Below are 21,246 nucleotides of genomic sequence, written 5' to 3' on the forward strand. Positions count from 1 at the left end.
GATACTTCTTCATGGTACTGAGGGCACATCAAGGAATGAATTAGCTCTGCCCTCATACAGCTCAGGTATTTTTTTTAATAATTAATATTTTATTTTTTTAATTAACATATAATGTATTATTTGTTTCAGAGGTACAGGTCTGTGAGTCATCAGTCTTACACAATTCACAGCGCTCACCATAGCATGTACCCTCCCCAATGTCCATCACCCAGCCACCCCAACCCTCCCACCCCCCTCCACTCCAGCAACCCTCAGTTTGTTTCCTGAGATTAAGAGTCTCTTATGGTTTGTCTCCCTCTCTGGTTTTGTCTTGTTCCATTTTTCCCTCCCTTCCCCTATGATACTCTGTCTTGTTTCTTAAATTTCTCGCATCAGTGAGATCATATGATAACTGTCTTTCTCTGATCGACTTATTTCACTTAGCATAATACCCTCTAGTTCCATCCATGTCGTTGCAAATGGCAAGACTTCATTTTTTGATGGCTGCATAATATTCCATTGCATATATATACCACATCTTCTTTATCCATTCATCTGTTGATGGACATCTAGGCTCTTTCCATAGTTTGGCTATTGTGGACATTTACAGCTCAGGTTCTACTAGGAAATATATTCAGCAACAACCACCAAAAGGAAATATATTCAACAAACAAAAATAAATGCATATATACATCCTAGGTGATAAATTATAAGGCTATAAATAAAACAGAGATGGGGGTAAGAAGTAAAGAGGGGTGCAATTAATAAAATTTATAAATGAGTGGCCCAGGAGGGCCTCACTGAGAAGGAACACTGAGGCAAGTCTGAAGGATGTAAGGGGGGGGAAATCATGTGGCTATATAAGACTTAATGACAGTACTTTATATTCAATAAATGATGCCAATTATTATCATAACCAATACAATATGAAGAAAACACAAAACTAGGAAAATTCTGTCTTTGCCACTTTACCACTTATAATGACCTCCCTGATACAGTTTTCTCATATGGAAAATGGGATAAGGATACCTGCACTTTTTACGATGTCATTAAGAGGATAAAATGAGAAAATATACATGGATATACTAAAAAATAAAGAGCCACATAAATATTACAACTATCACATTCTCACTTATACTATTTTTCCAAAATGAGAGACCACCATCCCATCTTTATGGGACAAGGAATAAGTAGGCCAGGAAGAGGGCTTCTTCTTCTTTTTTTTTTTTTTAAAGATTTTATTTATTTATTTGACAGAGAGAGACACAGTGAAAGAGGGAACACAAGCAGGGGGAGTGGGAGAGGGAGAAGCAGGCTTCCCGCTGAGCAGGAAGCCTGATGTGGGGCTTGATCCCAGGACCCTGGGATCATGACCTGAGCCGAAGGCAGACGCTTAACGACTAAGCCACCCAGGCACCCCAGGAAGAGGGTTTCTAAGATAAAAATGAACTTCTCTTTTGGAAAGTCAGACCAAGAACAGTAAGAGCTGAAACAGACCTAGATTAATTTCCAATCAAGGTTGAAACCTAAACAACCAGCTCAATTTGCCAGGACTCTGGTTTGAGAGAACAATCATCTGTTTGCTCTGAGCCTTGGCTGATTCATTACAAATTCTCCATCTGGGTGGCTTAACTAGCTTTCAACCTTTCTTATACCTTCCTACCAATTCAGTGCCTTTTGTTCACTCATTCAACAAAAATTTCATGAACACTTACAATAAACACAGAGCCAAGTGTAGATTTCGGTTAAGTGGGTGAACTAAACCAGGGCTCAGCCTAAATAAATCCCCTGGGGACAGGTGGGGGAAAGGTTAGAGGCAAAGAATGGAATCCATCTACACCACCTCCAGGATTCCTCTACTCTGGACAAGTCTGAGCCTTGAACATACTTAACTAGGTAATTATAAACAAAATGAGAGCCTTCAGGCTACTACCACACTAGGTTATGCTTGGCAGGGCAACCCAAAATAAATCTAGATTCTGGAAATACGAATATTGAGGCACAGAGTATCTCTAGACACTTTTTTCAACAAATATTTGCTAAATGCCTACCTAGTACCGGGCACAGGGAGCCAGAATTCAAAGACATGATTCCCAAGTGCTTGGCACTTCCACACCTCCACTTGTCCACCACTGTCCCTTTCTCCCTGTGGTGCAGTGCACAGTTCAACAACACAACCAGATTTTCCTACAGTGAAGAGTTTCTGGTAATAGAAATACAGAAGTAATACAAATGCAAAGCCGATATAAATCCCATGTCCAGCCTCTCATTTCTCAACTAGCATGGCTTCTACTTAAAGCTCCCACTAGTCCCTTCCAGGGTCTTTCTGTGATCATTCTCTCCTGGAAATTCTCTAAAATTCACAGATCTTTTCTTACAGGCCTTACCTAAGAGGATTAAATAACACACTAAGAATAGCAATCTTCTCACTCCTCTACTCTTATATGCACTCTCCACCACCCTTTTGTATTCCGAAAGCAGAACACAAAATACTGAAACGTCTAGTCTGTGCTAGCCATGTAACTTTTAAAGCAATCTTGCAAGATAGACTGTCACCCCCATTTTATAAATAAAGTGGATGCAGACACTAAAGTATCATGCCAAAAATCAAATAGATTGTAAATGATAAAACCTGCATAGAGCTCGTTTTCCATATCAAAAGATGAGGCTCTTTAGTTCTCCATCTCAAACAACCCTACAAGGAGGCTGTCCCAAAGAGTAAAGTTTCCTAACCTTTCTGGCCTTATACCCATGGTCTCAGAAGTCCCAACTCTAAAATTCTGAAACATCACACTACTTACAACTGATTATTTACATTTTAGTGTATGAAGTATCATCTAAGATTGACTACTTCTATTCATAATCTCTTTGAAGAAAGAACTATTTTGTGTTTGTTCTGCTACAGAGTATTTTTCTTCTCCTATGAATATAGGGATAGAATTTTGTGCATGATCTAGATACTAATTTTTAGTTGGATTCTAATCCATTGCTTTGACCTGGTCCAAATTCCTCATGACTGGGGGGACTTGAATTTTTACTGAGGTACAAGAATAATTTGGAGGATTAGCACCTGCCAAGCGTTAAGTTCTTATAAAACCAATATGCTTCTCCTTTACTGTACTCCAATGAATGGTATTTGGTGAAATAAAACATCAAATTTTAAATCTTGCAGATAGAATTGTCAGTATCAAAAAACAATTCCTAAGAATAATTAAGAAAAACTACAGACTTCTACCAGAATGTATTTTAAATGCTAGAGTGTTTTGAAACACAAGAAACAGACTAGCAGTTTGCATCCAATCAACCTAATTGCCTGCCAAAACAATCAACTCTCCTCACAGGAAGATAATAGAATCCAAAGTTTTTCCACAGTCTCCAGAGTACAATCCAAATTTTTTTGACAGAAGAAAACCCAAAGTGTGACCAATTTCCAAGAGTAAAGAATCAACAAAAATCAAGTTCAAATATTTGCGTATGTTAGAACCTGCAGACAGGATTCTAAAGTGACTATCATAACTATGCTCAAGGATACAAAGGAAAACATGCTTGCAATGAATGAAAAAAATCTTAGAAAAATACTCTATTAGAAAGAAACAAATGGAAATCCTGGAGTTTAAAAACAGGATACTGAAGTTTTAAAAAATCTATCTGTGGAGGGGCGCCTGGGTGGCTCAGTTGGTTAAGCAACAACTGCCTTCGGCTCGGGTCATGATCCCAGGGTCCTGGGATCGAGCCCCACATCGGGCTCCCTGCTCAGTGGGGAGCCTGCTTCTCCCTCTCCCTCTGTCTGCCACTCCCCCTGCTTGTGCTCTCTCTCTCTGTCAAACAAACAAATAAAATCCTAAAAAAAAAAAAAAAAAAAAATCTATCTGTGGAGTTCAACAGCAGGTTGAGACACTAGGAGTAAACTTCTAGATCAATAAAAATGATCTAATCTGAAGGTCAGAGGGGAAAATAATTTTTAAAAGGAGGAGACGGCATTATCTCAGGAACTCATAAAATATCAAAAGATCTAGCATATATGTAATCAAAGTCCCAGCAGGAGAAAAGAGAATGAGGCAGAAAAAAATATTTCAGGAAGTAATGATCAAAAAGTCCCCAAATTTGATTAAGACCAGACATTTATAGACTCAGAAAGCTCAAAACACACCAGGGATGATAAATAAAGACTGATAAGTTTATTTTTTTTTTAAAGATTTTATTTATTTATTTGACAGAGAGAGACACAGCGAGAGAGGGAACACAAGCAGGGGGAGTGGGAGAGGGAGAAGCAGGCTTCCCGTGGAGCAGGGAACCCCATGTGGGGCTCGATCCCAGGACCCTGGCATCATGACCTGAGCCAAAGGCAGACGCTTAACGACTGAGCCACCCAGGCGCCCCAAGACTGGTAAGTTTAGACAGTTATAGTCAAATTGCTGAAAACCAAAGAGGGAAAAATTGTGAAAGCATCCATGGAGTGTGGGTGGGGCAATGATATCATACACCATGACAACTTTTATGGACTTATCAGAAGGTGGAGTCCAGTACACAGTGGATCATTTATGCATTAAAAGATTAAAAGAAGTCAGTCTAGAATTCAGTGTCAAGCGAAAATATCTTTTAAGAGTAAAGGCAAATAGAGACATTTTCTGAGCACAAGAATGAGAAAGAGACTTTGTCACCAGAAAATCTTCACTACAACTAAATATTAAAATAAGTTTTTAGATTATCAGTTGATTATCTTTGGAAAGAAATGAAGCTTACTGGAAATGGCAAGTATCCAACATTTATTTTTCTTTTAATTTATTAAATTCATAGGAAAATTTAAAGCAAAGCCTAACATTCTCTTGTGCAGTTTACAATAGAACTCTAGCATGAAGGACAGTAGTGGGAAAATGGACCTATAAGGCTGAGGGTTCTAGTTTTTATATGAAGTGATAGAATATTAAACTCCAAATAGAATAGACTGTAATAAGTTAAGGTTGTATATTGTAATTTATAGAGCATAAATCTAAAAATAAGTAGAGAAATATAGATTAAAAAAGCTAAAATAGATTAATATGAAATTCCCCCAAAAACATCAAAAATTCAAAAGGAGGTGGGGGAGGAACTAAAAGAGGGGAAAATGAAAAACAGTTGACCCAAATCCAACAATCAAAGTAAATACTCCCAATTAAAAGACCAACATTGTCGGAGGGGGGTGGGAGGATGGGTTAGCCTGGTGATGGGTATTAAAGAGGGCACATACTGCATGGAGCACTGGGTGTTATACGCAAACAATGAATCATGGAACGTTATGTCAAAAACTAATGATGTAATGTATGGTGATTAACATAACATAATAAAAAATATATATATATAAGAAAAAAAAAAAGACCAAAATTGTCAGATAAAAAAGCCTCAACTATGTTCCGTCTACAAAAGGTACACTGTTAACAATGGGGACACTGAAAGTAAATGCTTATGAAAAGACATGGTGCAAATAGTAAGCATAGAAAGGCTGGAGTGGCTATATAATATCAGCTTAAACAAACTGCAAGGAAAGACCACTGTAGCCAGACATAAAGAACATTTTATAATGTCAAAAACAACTCATCAGGAAGACCAAATAATTTTAAATGCATACATGCCCAATAATGAAGCCTCAAATTATAGGAGGCAAAAATGGGCAGAATTAAAGGAAAAATTATACAACTCCACCAATACAGATATTAACAACCCTCTTAGCAATGATGGATTTAGACAAAATAAAAATCAGCCCCAAAATAAATGATCTGAATTATCAACCTGCTTAACCTAATGGGTATATAAAGAACCTAACAGTCAGCAACTGAAGAATACACATTCTTTTCAAGTTTACATGGTATATTCACTGAAATAAATCATATACCGGGCCATAAAACCCAAGTTTCAATAAATTAAGAAAGACTGAAATCATAGAATTTCTCTGATCACAGTGAAATTAAATTAGGAATTGGTAACAATAGCTAAGAAAACCCCAAATGTTTTGGAAATTGGACAACACACTATAAAGTAATCCATGGGTCAAAAAAGAAGTTAGAAAATATTTTAAAAATTGAACTATAAGAAAACCATGATCTCAATCTTTGTGGGATGACAAAAGCAGTGCTTAGAGGACAGTTTATAGTGTCAAGTGCCTCTATTTGAAAAACAGAAAGGTGTAAAAAAAAAAAAAATGACCTAAAATTCCAATTTAAGAAGAGGAAGACCAAAATTAACCTAAAACACAAGGAAAGAAATAATAAAGAGCTTAAATCTGTGAAATAGAAAGTGGAAAAAATTAATGAGGCCAAGTTTTAAAAACTTGTTTACTTTGCCATTTGTTCTCTCATTCTCTGTCAGTCTCATTTATCCTTTTAACAGATTTTCCCAAAGAACCAGCATTTGATTTTACTGATTTTTCTTTATGTTCTTCTTTTAGCCTACAGGTATTAAAAAGATAACAAAATATTCTAAATACTTTTATGCCAACAAATTTGACAACTTAGATGAAAAAGACAAATTTCTTGAAAAAAATCCACTTACTAAAATTGATACAAGACAGAAAATCTGAGGAGAAAAAAAAAACTACACCTCCCCCCGCCTCAACTCCACCCACAAAACCCAAAGACCTATAGCTATTAAAGAAACTGATGATCAAAAACCTGCCCACAAAGAGTGCTCCAAGTCCAGATGGCATTCCGGGTATATTCTACCAAACATCAAAGGAAGGAATACCACCAATGTTATATACTTCTTTTGAAAGTAAAGGACAAGGAAATGTTTCCAAGCTAGATTTATAAAGCAAATACCCTAAAACCACAAAGTGATAAGTAATAAGGCGGGGGGGGGGGGGGAGTAGAATAAACTGAAGGAAAATCAGGAGTTTGGCAGGCAGGGTGGGTTGCATTTTAAAATATGGTGGTCACCTCTTTCAGCAAGTGACTTCTGAGGAAAGACTTGGAGCAGGTGAAGGCCCCTGGGGACGTATGTCTGAACAGCACCAGTGCAAAGCCCTAAAAGGCAGGAATATGCCAAGAAACAGCAAGGAGGAAAGTGTGGGGTCCTGCAGGGCCAAGCCAGGTAAGTTTATCAACACAACGGAAAGGATCAACTTCTTCATACTGATGTTAATCAAATACAACGAGGACCCTGGATTTAGCAAAGTGGGCATCACTGGTGACCTTGAAGACAGCAGTTTTGTGGGACTTGTAGGGCTGGAGAATGTTTCAGAGAGAATGGGAGAACTGGATCTAGGGAGTATAGACACCTTGTGATGGTTTGTGCTTCAAAGGGAAAGAAAAAATGGGGCAGTACACGGAGGAGGAAGCAGGGTCAAGGGTTTATGCTTAAGACAGGAGAATAGCATGTTTACATGCTGAAGAATAGGATCCTGAAGAGAGAAAAACGGATTAAGAAAGAAGGAGTACTTGGCCCAAGGTCAGGTACACTGCACACATACATGTTGACTTACTATGACTGCCCGTTCCAAAAGAATTCTGAAGTCTTCTAAAATAAGCCACTGCCATCAATAATTTATGAAACAGTGCATGATGGAAATAGGTTTGCTATTTCATTGAACAAATGATTAACCTAAATAATTATTAGAGCATTTGTGAAAAAGTTAGACCAAACTCTTGAAACATGTCCAAGGTGCCTCTGGTTTCTTTAGTGATCCAATTAAGTGCTCCAAGAGGCTCTTTCTCCTTTTGTTTCTTCTTCATTGCTTTGTGTTTTATGGACGATGTTTTGCTCTCTTTGGGGCACTTGATCAAAAATTTATTTTTCTTGATTCGAGTTCAATTTCATATAATGGCTTTATGTGCTCATACAACTTCATTTCTTAAAGTTTTAAAAAAACGTAGTCTATGGGAAATGCTCCACATGAGAATGTGTGCATGGGATTTTTAGTTTCCTGAGGCTGTTGCCATAGATTTTTGGCAGTGAAACTACAGATACTGAACTAATTAAAGATTTAAAACACATTGTTAGGCACCTAGAGTCACACTCTAAAGGTTAATTTAAAAGAAATAATTAGAAAAAGCAAAGCAAAGTCTATAGCATAGAGAGTTTTGTGGTAAGAGTCAAGAATCACAAAATGTTTTTTATTAGTTTTAATTACTTTGCTCCCCTAACCAGAAGATATTAACAGCGCATTAGATTTACTGCCAACTTATACAGTATGCACAAGTCAGATCCAAATCTCAGTAAGATTTGATTAGTAAGGTGGGAGGGTAAGAACCCATGAGGCTCTAGTTTTCATTACCCCCAATGGAGGAATGATGGATAGAAAACTCAAGTTTCCTGATCCTGATTCCAGATCCTACAAAATATACCAAAACATGAAGTGGTCCATTAAAGGCTGTGAGCTAAAATGGAGTATAGAGGTCAATAATCTACTTTGAATAACTAGCCTGTTTTGACTTATCAAACAAATCTTATAAGCAGTTATGATTGTTCTTATAATAATGATGACATGATAATTATCTCCACATACTGGATGCAAAAGAGGCATAAGATCTATTTGTTCAGGGTTCTTCCAGAGGGCAGACTAGAGAGATTGGAGGAAGGTTAAAAGTACATTCTGGGTCAACTTTTTCACAATCAGAGGGGGGAAACACAGAACTACGTGATAACTCACTTGAATTACTCAATACCAAAAAAAAAAGCTTAGCAGAAGCTACTGTTTTGAATTGAAAATACAAATTTTAAAAATGAACTCTTAAAATAAAAAAATATACATATATATACACATATATAAAATTTGTGTCAAACTTATTTTGAAAACTAGTTAAGGTAACAGTCATGAGGCTACAGGTAACTTATTTTATCTCTTGGAGCTTCAGTTTGCTTATCTGTAATAAGGGTATCTTTCCTTCAAGGTTATTTGGAGAACAAAAATTCAATGTGATAAGTACCAGTGTTCCATTCGTGCTCAGTTCCTATAATTTTAAAAAATTATTAAAGGTTTCCAAACTTGTGCACAGCTTGATAAATAAAGCAATGACATCAGTCTGGGAAAACAAAACAAGTTTCACATTTGAAAACAGCTGAAGGAAGAACCTGTATCTGTTACTTCAAGGAAAGCAACAAAGCTGATATCCCTGGGTCAGTTTCTTTAAAATGTTATCAAGTGGCCTTTGGTCTCCCAGAAAGTTTCCTCCAACATGCTTTGTGTAGAAATCTTCCCTCCCATAAAAACCCTTTTAAATTTCATGACCTTAAAAGCACTTCTCAGTTTGCTGGAATAAAAATAAGACAGGAATTATTAAGATAAGACTCGATACGGCAAACCACATCACATTCACTGTAATTTGAGGTCATTAGTTTTTAAAAATATCTAAAGCTAAGAAAAAGAGTACCTACCTAAGTGCTTACATCCTCTAAATTTAACCTGCAGAAACCAATAAAACATTTTAAGGTCTATACACAGGAAATGCTGAACTTCAAAATTAAACCACAGTAATTTATTATAAATAAATAACTATCCCATAAATAACTTCACTCTAATGACACTTGCAAAGCTTTTTGTCTCTTGTATAGCACTTCTTTAGTTCAGATCAAGTCAAGCTGTTTTCCATGAATAAAATAAAGGCAGCATCTCAGAGAGTTTGAATTATTGTGTGTTTTACTATGGTTATCTTTTTATTCTGTGGAAGCACTCCGCTACACTCTGGTTTTTAGCTTGGTTCTGTTTTTTACTTAAGTTTCCAACCTCGCTTCAAATTACCAGTTGACGGTCACATAGTGTAATGAAGTTGGCGGATTAGTTGAAATTAGAACCCAGAATCCTCTTTACCACCCTTCTTTTCAAGCACAGATCAATTATTTATGACCAAGTTCACCAACACTATGTTTTACTTTAGGAAGCAGTCCATCTGAAGGTAGCTATAAATAAAGTAAATAGAATCTGGCCTCAGAACTTTTTGACCCCACACAGCATTGAAAGGAGATGGAAAGAAAGAAGCAAACAAAGAACACAAGAGGAAAGAAAAATTAAAGAAGAAGCCAATATCCACTGAGCTGCTTCTATGTCTGAATCTTCCACATAAAGGATTTCATTTGTTCTCAATTATCTTGACATTACCTCATTTAATTCTCACTATCTCATAAAGGAGATATTGTATTCACCTTATTTAAAAACGAGAAACAGCAGATCAAAAAGGCTAACTTGCTTACTGGGGGTCATGGAATAAGTGAGAAAACCAGAATTTGACCTGGGTTGGTCTGATTCCAAAGCCTGAGCACTTCCAGCATCAGATGAAATAATTTCTAATATTTCAAAATTTGGGTCAGTTCAGGAATCTTCACAACGAAAAGGAATCAAATCATACTTCCAACGTATAACACAAATAGCAAAAAAACATCCCCAGTACCATTATTTCAATGGCCTGCAAGAATTTCAAGTCTGAGGTTGTCACCATTATGCTTAAGACATAGATGAAATCCTACACCGAACTGTGGGAAACTTCACGTGGACATGGCCCGCAAAGAGTAGTGAAGCCGTATCCAAAAGCAAGACAAAGAGAAGGTCAAGTACTAAATAACCTCTTACCTGCTGTACTTCACTTTCTCCATTTGAGATTTTCTCAGTGTAAACAAAGGAGTTGAATATCCGCTGGAACAAAAAGAAAAATGAACAAACTTTAGATTTTCTAAAGAAGACAGCCATTTTCTAATGAGCATGTGTGTGCGTGCGTGAATAATTTGTTTACAACACAAACAGAATCAAGCAGAAAAAATTTAATTAAAATACTGTTATTTTACACAGAGAAATCCACATATCGGCCAAAGTCAATCACACTTATATAAGCAAATGCCCAGGCACTTCTGTAGTGAAATAAACCAGATGTTCCACTATATTTTTCATTTTCAAAAATACATTTAATTATAGATTTCCGGAGCCCATGCCATTTTATCCAAGTGGTATAATCTGACAAAGTTGTGTTTCTCATTTAAATCCTGCACTCCCTGAATGCTGTAATTGTTTACAGACACTAAAATCTAATGCAATAAAGATATTTTAAAAGGGATTCTTTCCATATTCTCTCATGTCTCTGGTCCCACCAGTACCTACCCAATATTATCTATCACCTTCATTACCCAAGCACTCCCTCGGGAGGGTAATATAATAGGGCTTGCCAAATATGTGCGGCCTTAAGATCCAGTTCTTATATGTCAGGAAATGGGACAGCCATGCCAAGACATTAGTCCAAACTGTGACACACGAGCACACACGTTCTTCCACTGCTCTCCGCCTAGCTAGTACCCACCCCTCTGTACCTTGCCTGCATTTAAAACATCCCTGCAGACTTATGACTTTACCAAACCCTACCCATTACTGATCACAAGAGATTCATATATAACAAACTAAGGAAATTAGACTCTAAGATACTTATCTGTTAGAGACACAAAAAAAGAGCAGGGGCCCTATTATTTATCCTAAAACTTTAAAGATATCACTGAAACTCTCCCGATGAGTAAGGAGTCAGACCTGGAGATGTCAGCCAAAACTTCCCTTTTCCCTTTCTATCCTACTGCCAAGGGCTTGTCAGCATCTGGGACAGCTTCCAGAACAGCCTAACACACCTGCATGGTTGTGGTGAGGAAGGCAAGCACCAAGTTTACCAAGTGCTGTGCAAATGGGGAAGGATAAGGTGCTGGAGGCGGGGGAAAGGATTGTGGCAGAATGGGATGGAATTAGTCTGGAAAATTCTGATTATGAATTATCATAATTTTACAATACACCACTCATTCACCCAAGAGATGTTAATTTTCCCTTTCCTTCCTAAAGCAGACTCTGTGGGGGGGGGCGCCTGGGTGGTGCAGTTGGTTAATGGGCCGACTCTTGGTTTTGGCTCAGGTCACGATCTTGAGCCCTGCGTCCGGCTCCGTGCTCAGCGCAGTCTGCTTAAGTTTCTTTCTCCTTCTCCCTTTGCCCCTCCCCCCCTCAAATAAATAAATCTTAAAAAAAAAAAAATGACTGTGATAGGAAAGGTACATATTTTTAATAATAGTGCTAATAGGGGCACCTGGGTGGCTCAGTCGTTAAGCGTCTGCCTTTGGCTCAGGTCATGATCCCAGGGTCCTGGGATCGAGCCCCGCATGGGGCTCCCCGCTCAGCGGGAAGCCTGCTTCTCCCTCTCCCACTCCCCCTGCTTGTGTTCCCTCTCTCCCTGTGTCTCTCTCTGTCAAATAAATAAAATCTTTAAAAAAAATAAATAATAGTGCTAATAATGATACTGGCTACTGTGTAATGAATGCTTACTATGGGCAGACATTATTCTTAGCATATATTTTTTTACTTATTTAAAAATGTCTCCTAAAACATCTTCGTGACAGGCACTACTATCTCCATTATACAGAGGAGAAAACAAGCAGATCTGTTGAGTGTCTAATGCCATGCACATATTGGACCTTTGTGTGCATATCCTATTCCATCTTTGTAAGGAAATTGCTGCAGCTCCAAAGATGAAAAACTCCTACCCTGGGAAGTTAATGATCTTACCCAGAGTCACTTGGCAAGGCTGCAATTGGAGCCCAGGCAGACTCCAGATCTGGTGCTCCTAACTCTATTGTCTCACAAGAATTTGCCACATGCCTGCCTGACATATTTAAAAACAAAACAAAACAAAAAACCCCACTTCTGTTAGGAACTAATACCCAAACATAATGCAGATCAACAGTCCCTTACATGTCTTTCCAAAATTCAAAAGGCTCTAAAAATCAAAAGTTTTCACATAACACATTTGTCAGCAAAATAGGACATGATCTGAATTTATTAGGCTATAAATCCTAACTCCAACTGATGTGTACTTATAGCCTTTATTAAACCACTTAATGTGTATGTTCATTAGTTCTGATGCAGATATATTAGTTAATGCATCTGATTATTGGGTTCTGTTCGAGATCTCACTGGCAATGTTTTTTCATTAAGGGGCATCAGGATTCTGAATCCTAAGACAGATCCCATTTTGAAAAAGGAATTAGGAACCTGTAGACCTCCATTCCTACAATTTTAAGTTCTCAGTTTTCTGGTGAACATCTTAGTTTAATAGACTATAACATTTTGGAACCTGGGTCACTGCCATCTACTTCCCAGACCATATTCCATATTTTTATACTATTTGATATTCAAAACCTGCTCAGGGAGGCGCCTGGGTGGCTCAGTCAGTTAAGCAACTGCCTTCGGCTCAGGTCATGATCCTGGGTCCTGGGATGGAGCCCCATGTTGGGCTCCCTGCTCAGTGGGGAGTCTGCTTCTCCCTCTCCCTCTGCTCCTCCCCTCTGCCTGTGTGCATTCTCTCTTAATAAATAAATAAAATCTTTTTTAAAAAATGAAATTGGGAATTAAAAAAAAAAAAACCTGCTCAGTACCAATGAGAACACTGACTAAAAATTAACATAATTCATGTAGTATCTCCAGACCTTGATGAATGTAGTCAATTTCTCATTTCTGACAATCATCTTCCAGTTGATACATCATCTGGCCTATCCTGGAAGGTGCCTGATGGAACAATGCATGAAACAGCCCTGGGAAGCACACCAGATCCACCTTGCTCAAGTCAACACCTACCAAGGGCCAAACTTAAGAATGTCTTCTTTTTTTTGGTTAAAATAAAAGTGAATTCCTCACTAGTAATAAGGAATAGATGTTGGGAGGTGTTCACAAGGCTGTGTTTCAGTCCCTGTTTTACTCATTTATTATTTTAACAATTATGAATAATGACTGCTAATACTTCCACGCAGATCTTTTTATGGCCTATAAGCATTTTTATATTCTCTGTACTTAATGAATGTGGGTGGATAAAAAAAAATTTTAAAAATTTTGTATATGAACAGTAGTGACTCTGTAGGCTACCTACTTTCTACAGCCCTCTAACCACCCCACAAAGTGAAATCACCTGCAAGGGTCATAGTTTGGGGCTCTCACCAAACAGTTTTTGCCCCTCTCCTTCCCCATGCAGGGGAAGGCTGTTAGGGGCTGGGAGAATCTAGACAAGTAACTCACGACTCAATAGGTCAGCCAGTCCTGTCTGGTGCAAGGTTAAAAGTTCAGGCTTGTGTGTGCACACAAGTCAAGGTACAGAGCGAGTTCCCCTAAGCTCTAGGTCAATGGACAGTAACCGTCTAGCTTAAAATGCAGGGCCTGCTAAGCCCAGCTCTCAAAGGCTTGGGCTTAGTACTTTTATAATTTACAATTTCACATAAATGATCACATTTGATCCCCACAGCAACTTTATGGGGCAGGCAGGGCAAGGATCTGAAACCAATTTCACAGACTGAAAGCAACAGTTCAAGCATTAGAAAATGTATCATAGGTTAAAAAAAAAAAAAAAAAAGAAAGAAAGAAAGAAAGAAAAAAGAAAAAAAATTCAAGTGCTGAGCTCTGAACCCAGGTCTTAAGTTAAAAACAAGCATTGATTTTAGCAAAGCTATTAAATGTGTTCACATCACCTTTTTGTTCAGGATAATCTAGGAATCCCAACACCTACATTTACATAAAAAGGCCTACTGGGGACTTTTTTCCTAATATTTTAAGCAAAATATAATGTGCTGGCATAACAATATACGTATCCGGTGTCAATATATATATCACCAGTGTCTGGAGTGATTCAGAGTCCCAGACAAAGGTCTTATTTTTTATTACTTTCTCCTGCTATGTGAAGCTGTGAAGGGAATAGAATACAGGGTTCTGGGGGTGGGAGGGAGGTGTTTTTAATTTGAGAGCCAGGCATTCCAAATGGTATACCTAGCTGACATTTTGGTGACCTCAGTGTAAAGAGTTTCTTGGTTGTTAGAGGGACTTGAACAACGAAAATGAAAAAGTTGTCCTAAAACAGGAAAATAGTGAGCAATCCCAAAAGGTCAGATTGCCCGGTCCTCTTGGATGATGTGCTCACAGTGACAGGGTTAGGGTATGCTGTGCGGGGCAGGCATTCTGCACTCTATTTCCAAGTTGTCATTTTCCGTGATACCAATTCCCTGGAGAACAAAAGGAATTCCAGAAATTTGAACTCTCAAAATTTGAGCACAACCTGGAGGGAGTCTGAAGGAACTCCCATGGTATATGAATCCCTGGAAGTAAAGGCAAAGATACCGCCCAACCCCCACCCATTACTCTTTCTCATTCCTAAATACTATAAGTAAAAATATGTTTTATGGTAAAGTGAAAAGAGCATTAAAATGGGTGAGGAGTTTTAAGAAATTATTTTAAGTAAAAATATTTCACTGAATTCTTTATCAATTGAATTTACTTCCACAACCAAAAGAAAACAAGATATCTTATTTTTATGCTCATGAGAATGGAGTACTCTGGACAAAAATGACCTTTCTCTCATTAATACACACACACTGGAAAACTAGCAGTATCTTCTAAACTTAATTAGATGCATATCCTATGACCCAGCATTTCCCATCTTTGGTATACACTGAGCAGAAATGTGTTCATATATTTATCAAAAGAGGAGCCTAAGAATGTTCACTGCAGCACTGATACTCCTAAGAGCCCCAACCTGGAAAATATCCAAATGCCTATCAGCAATAGAACAAATTGTGGTGTAGTCACACAATGAAAGGTTCAACGATGGGAATGAACACACAATTGCAACATGCATCAACATGATGATACTCACAAACAATATTGAGTGAAAGCAGACAAACACAGAATGCAAAGTGTATAATTCTATTCACAGCAAATTCAAAACTGGGCAAAACTAACCTATCCTGTCAGAAGTCAGGATAGTGGTTACCTTTTGTGAGAGAATGAACAGAACAGGGCATGAGGCGGCTTCTAGGATGGTACAACATTCCATTGCTTGATCTGGGTGCCGGTTATGAGGATGTGTTCACTTTTACGAGAATTCATCAGACACCTCTGTGTACTTTTCTGTATGTATGTTATACTTCAAGTTTACTTTTAAACATACATTCTCGGCAGTCTCTTAAAATACACCCTAGTAAAATGTTTCCTCTCTTTTCAAAATTATTTATGCATTAAAAAGGAAAAGAATCTATTAACTGGATTATTATAAATACTCAAAAAGTTACACCTAATCTGTAATCCAGATGAAATTGGGACTATACCAACTGGAGAGTCACCTAGCAATTCACAGATAAGGTCTCCTGAGCCTTCCCTGAGGCTACATATTAATTGTTCCCTCATATTCTAAGTATGCAACATTACTCAGTTCTTGAGCTTCCCATCCACTGGTACGATACTAACCTGAATTATCAGCAAGGGAAAAAAAAAAAAGGTGTCGGTATCTGAGTTTCATCCAGCTTGGATACCCTCTACTTCTGACACAATTTAATCCCCTCTCCTCTTTGTGTATTCTGTTCTTTTATTTTCCTAAACACTGCCTTCCTCCTCCTACCCCAAAGAGGAGGTTCAACTCATGAAGTTAGAAATTAAAGAATCATGTTAACAACTGAATATAATGCCCCCCCTACCTCTACTGCAAGAGAGGGAAAAAGGACATCCTGCTGTGTGTGTGTGTGTGTGTGTGTGTGTGTGTACACACATGTGCATATGTGGTGCGTAGCCTACTTCCCCCCACCTCTTAAGGGCTGCACCCTAGTCCTTCCCTGTCCCCACTTCACCCACTCCTCTGCCTACCTGCCATCTCCTTCCCTCCCAAATGTATTTAACTGAGGCTACTTAACAGATGGCAAGAGAATCCTGCTTTGCTGGAACATGAATAATTACATGAGTGTTTAATAAGATGGTCACAGTCCAGACAGTGGGTTCCACCTTCACGCCTCCAACAGCTCTGCCAAATCTTAGATATTGAAATGAATTGTATAGCACAACAGCACAGTGAAGAAATAAATACCTCTACAAGCCTAGTGACGTTCTGTTGGTCCCCCTCCCTGATCTTTGCTAAGAAAATGCAGGACTGAATTCTTATTCAAAGGCTTATTCTCTTGATGTTTACAGGTCTCTGTTGCAAGCCAATCTGGCTGACAGTTCACTAATAGCTTCATTCAGCTCTGGATCTCTTCCTAGGATTCTAGGAATTGTGGCCAAAGGGGAGGAAAATATAGATCACCGCCGTTATCTCACGAAGTTGACCAACATTTTAGCCATGAAAAGAGAAAGTGCAGTTGTTACAACAAACTCCAACAATCTCTGGGCAGGGAAATTAATGGCAGCTTAAGTATTTCAGAAAAGAAAACATATGCATGACTTTTTTTTCCCCTAAGCATACCCTCATGCATAATCTTACTAGGTTTTTAAGGTATCCCTCCTGCCCAGATTAGACCTTGTCTGATTTTTACCAGACTATTTAGCCTCAAAATGTTAAACATATGTAAGGTGCAGAAAAATGATCTTCTCTGTGGAGGCTCATCATTCTGCATTCTAAGGTCAGGAATCTGTTGTTACAAATCTTGGTCATTTTCTCAAATCTCTCAATTTGCTCATTCTGGAGACAGGTGGCTCAAGAAAATAGTTTACCAAGAATACTGAAAAGGTTTCCACCAAAAAGCAAAATAAATAACCTAATGGGGCGCCTGGGTGGCTCAGTTGGTTAAGCGTCTACCTTCGGCTCGGGTTATGGTCCCAGGGTCCTGGGATCGAGCCCCACATCGGGCTCCCTGCTCAGCGGGAAGCCTGCTTCTCCTTCTCCCACTCCCCCTGCTTGTGATCCCTCTCTCGCTGTCTCTCTCTGTTAATTAAATAAATAAAAAATCTTTAAAAAATAAAAATAACCTAAATGCCCAGCAACAAAGTGCTGATTAAATTACTCTTCATTCAATGCACTATTTTGTACAGTTAATACTAGTTTACAATGATTTTTGTTGTTAATATTTTTAAAGCAGCATTTAAATATACAAGTATTATTCTAATTACATGTGTGTGTGTTGGGGAGGGAGGGTACTGTATATTATCGAGGGCCCAGAATATTCAGGTGCTTTACAACATATTATTTAAAATTCACAACAACCCTTCATAGTAGTTACTATATACTCATTTACAGACAAGGAAACTGAGCTTCTGAGAGACTAAACTTGCCCAAAGTTGAACATTAGTAAGTGGCCAAGTCTAGATGTAAAATTTGCCTTACCCTAAAGTTTATGTATCATCCTCTAGGTAAACACCATCTAAATAGAGAAAACTTATATATAATCTAGAAAGTGCCCAAAATAGCAACACGGCTTCCCTGTGAATAGTGAATCTAGAATATATTTTCTTTCCTCCCCATCCCACTCCCATCTCAAAATGGAGCATGTACTTCCTTTATAATGGAGGACACTTTTCAGAGTCGCCACACTTATGAAAGCGGGCATACATCAGTTACAACTCAACTCTACAAAAGACAAGATCACCACTTTGAGAGCTTTCAGAGGGAAAAATAAATGCAAGGGCTTACACTTGAGCCTCACTATAAAAATCAGATCTTGAATACCATACGGACTTGGAACAGGGCTATTGCCATTTCATGACAAAGGGCAATGCTTAGGAACTGAAAATCATGGCAGAGGAAGAGGCCTAGATTGGGAATTTCAAACAAATCAGTACACAGTAGATGACCTTGTGGCAAATGGTGCCCCAGGCACACATATCCTGACCCAAGAGACTCATTTTAACGTTGTATACATAAAAAAATGATAATAGCTGGGTTTTTTTTAAGATTTTATTTATTTAGGGGCGCCTGGGTGGCTCAGTTGGTTAAGTGACTGCCTTCGGCTCAGGTCATGATCCTGGAGTCCCGGGATCGAGTCCCGCATCGGGCTCCCTGCTCAGCAGGGAGTCTGCTTCTCCCTCTGACCCTCCCCCCTCTCATGTGCTCTCTCTCTCCTCTCATCCTCTCTCTCAAATAAATAAATAAAATCTTTAAAAAAAAAAAAAAAGATTTTATTTATTTATTTGACAGAGAGAGAGACAATGGAGAAGGAACACAAGCAGGAGGAGTGGTAGAGGGAGAAGCAGGCTCTCCGCCGAGCAGGGAGCCTGATGTGGGGCTCGATCCCAGCACCCTGGGATCATGACCTGAGCCAAAGGCAGACGCTTAACGACTGAGCCACCCAGGCGCCCCTAGCTGTTGTTTATAAAGTGCTTACCATCTGTCTGACACTAGGTACTTCACATATATTAACTCACTTAACCTCATAAACATGAAAAGGACTTTATATAGCCTGCACTAAAAACATTATGAATGTACTTCACACACTAAGACAGTTATTCAATCTTGTTACTCTATTATTACTCTATTATTGTTAGAGTATTAAGATTATTTTCTGAATGATACTAATTCTATGACAACTAGAGGTATGGGGAGAGCAAAAATATCTGTGTAAAACTGAAGTTCTAGCTCATTCTGAACAGTTTCCAACTAATGGTAATCTATCCCTTCTCTCAACTTCTGAAGCAAAGACTCTATATGACAATTTAAAAAATAGTTCATTGTAGAAAATTTGAAAATACATAAAGTAAGAAGAGGGGGAAAAATCTATTGTCTGACTACTCAGTAAAAACCAACTACTATTTACATTTTACTTTATTCTCTTCCACCCTTTTTGGCCTCTAAGTTCTAACTTTGTTGTAAATTTTTGATAATTGGTCCATGCACAATTTCTTAGCACAGTGTATTATACCTAGTGAGCATAAATAAGCATTTGCATATCCATTAATCTGGGCATTAAATCATTCAAGTCAGTATTTTGGTTGGTCACTCAAGCAGCTAACAAAAAAAGGAGGAAGGTATCCTTTCTTTTGAAGATAATAAATTGAGAGAAGGGGGAACATTTTTTAACAAAGCTTTCCCCCCACATCCCTGTTTTTTCCTTCCCTGTCTTCCTTGCGCTCTAAGTGTACGTACACACACACACACACACACACACACACACACACACGGTGGCCTGCATACTTCAAGTTTGCAAAACAACTCAAATTATGAATTCCTTAGTCTGATGCCATTTGACTTAACACCCTTCAAACCAACATGAGCTCTGAATAGTAAGAAAGCATGTGGGAGAGTCACAAGTCAGTGACAAGTGTCACCTTTACAAAGAGCTGCCTGTTTTGGTCCACTCTATCCCTCAAAAGAAATTACAGGGAAAAAGGAACAGCCTGTAGTCTGATTTAGCAGGGAAAATCTAAAGCAATAATCTCAGCAAGCAAAATTCCTCATCTTGATCACTTGATTTCCTGTTGCAGCATTCAAAACCAGAAGAGCGGGTGAGTAAATATGAACCCAGAGAACAAAGACAGGCAAAACAAGACGGAAACACTTCCCCCTAAATGCAATAAAACTTCTGAAGGGTTACTGGATTTTTGTTGTTGTTGTTGTTGTTGCTTTGGCTTTCAAAGAGAGTAAGAGGAAAAAAGTCAAGTAAATCAGTTCCACATGTTGGAAGGATTCAGCCTTTAGCCAATGTAACTTGATTATAAGTAATATTCATGACAATGCACATGGCAACCTCTCAGAAATGGAAAGTTGAGTGGCCCAAACACTTTGCAGATGGTGCCAAATTTCCACTCCCCTACTTCCACTCTCTTAACTCCTAATTCCTTCTCTCTCCACCTCCTAGATCTCCATTAAGGCTTTTTTGTTTCACCTTAAAAGAAAAAAAGCAGGAGTTATTTAATGGCTGTGCATTTATTCTTGGGAGCAGGTACCACTTTAAGGGTATAAGCCCTCAATATTCAAGTGTTCTGTGTGTGCACAAACCTAGTCAAATGCTCAGGTCTTTAGGAATCCATCCGTTAAAGACAAAGGGAACTAGAAACCCTGCAATGTTTAACTTTCCAGACCTAAGCAACGATGTTTAATTAATAACTCAGGCAATCAATCATGTCCTTTCTGAAGGAGTCAGAAACCATGTAAAATATGGCCCCATATTCTCAAGGAGATCACGGTCTGGCTGGAAGGAGAAGTTAAAAATAAAAAAAAGAGTAGTCAACAATGCAACACAGACTTGGTTTGAACTTAGTATGTTTGGCACAGGCCCAAGGTGCTGGGGTGGGGGTGGGGGTGGGGTGAAGGAGGGACAAACTCCAAAGAGATGGGATTTGACCTTGAGCGAGAACATTTCAGAGTGTTCACAGGCAAGGTCTAGCCCTAAGTACTAAATACTTAGGGCCAGGCACTGTTCTACATGCTAGAGATACAAGAAGGAGTGTAACAGACAAAATCCCTGCCCACGTGGACCCTACATTCTAGGTCCTTTGGCTTCAAGAAAACCCTTCTGAAGGGCTCATTACGCACTGGCCCCGTAAACTTGGAAAAGGGGTGTTCAAAGATAAAGACATTGCTTCTTTCCTGGAAAAGCTCATATTCTAAA

General features: G+C 38.5%; 1 protein-coding gene across 2 annotated transcripts in view; it reads right to left on the reverse strand.

Moving 5' to 3' along the window:
- The window catches only part of CACHD1 (cache domain containing 1), a 201,549-nt gene that overhangs the window by 112,374 nt on the left and 67,929 nt on the right, over positions 1-21,246 (reverse strand). For both annotated transcript variants that reach the window (XM_032427280.1, XM_032427289.1), the window contains exon 2: positions 10,514-10,576. In XM_032427280.1, the coding sequence (XP_032283171.1) occupies positions 10,514-10,576 (63 nt within the window). The remainder of the gene's footprint in view (positions 1-10,513; positions 10,577-21,246) is intronic.

Source organism: Phoca vitulina, unplaced genomic scaffold (genome assembly GCF_004348235.1).
Source record: "Phoca vitulina isolate PV1807 unplaced genomic scaffold, GSC_HSeal_1.0 scaffold2, whole genome shotgun sequence".
Taxonomy (NCBI): domain Eukaryota; kingdom Metazoa; phylum Chordata; class Mammalia; order Carnivora; family Phocidae; genus Phoca; species Phoca vitulina.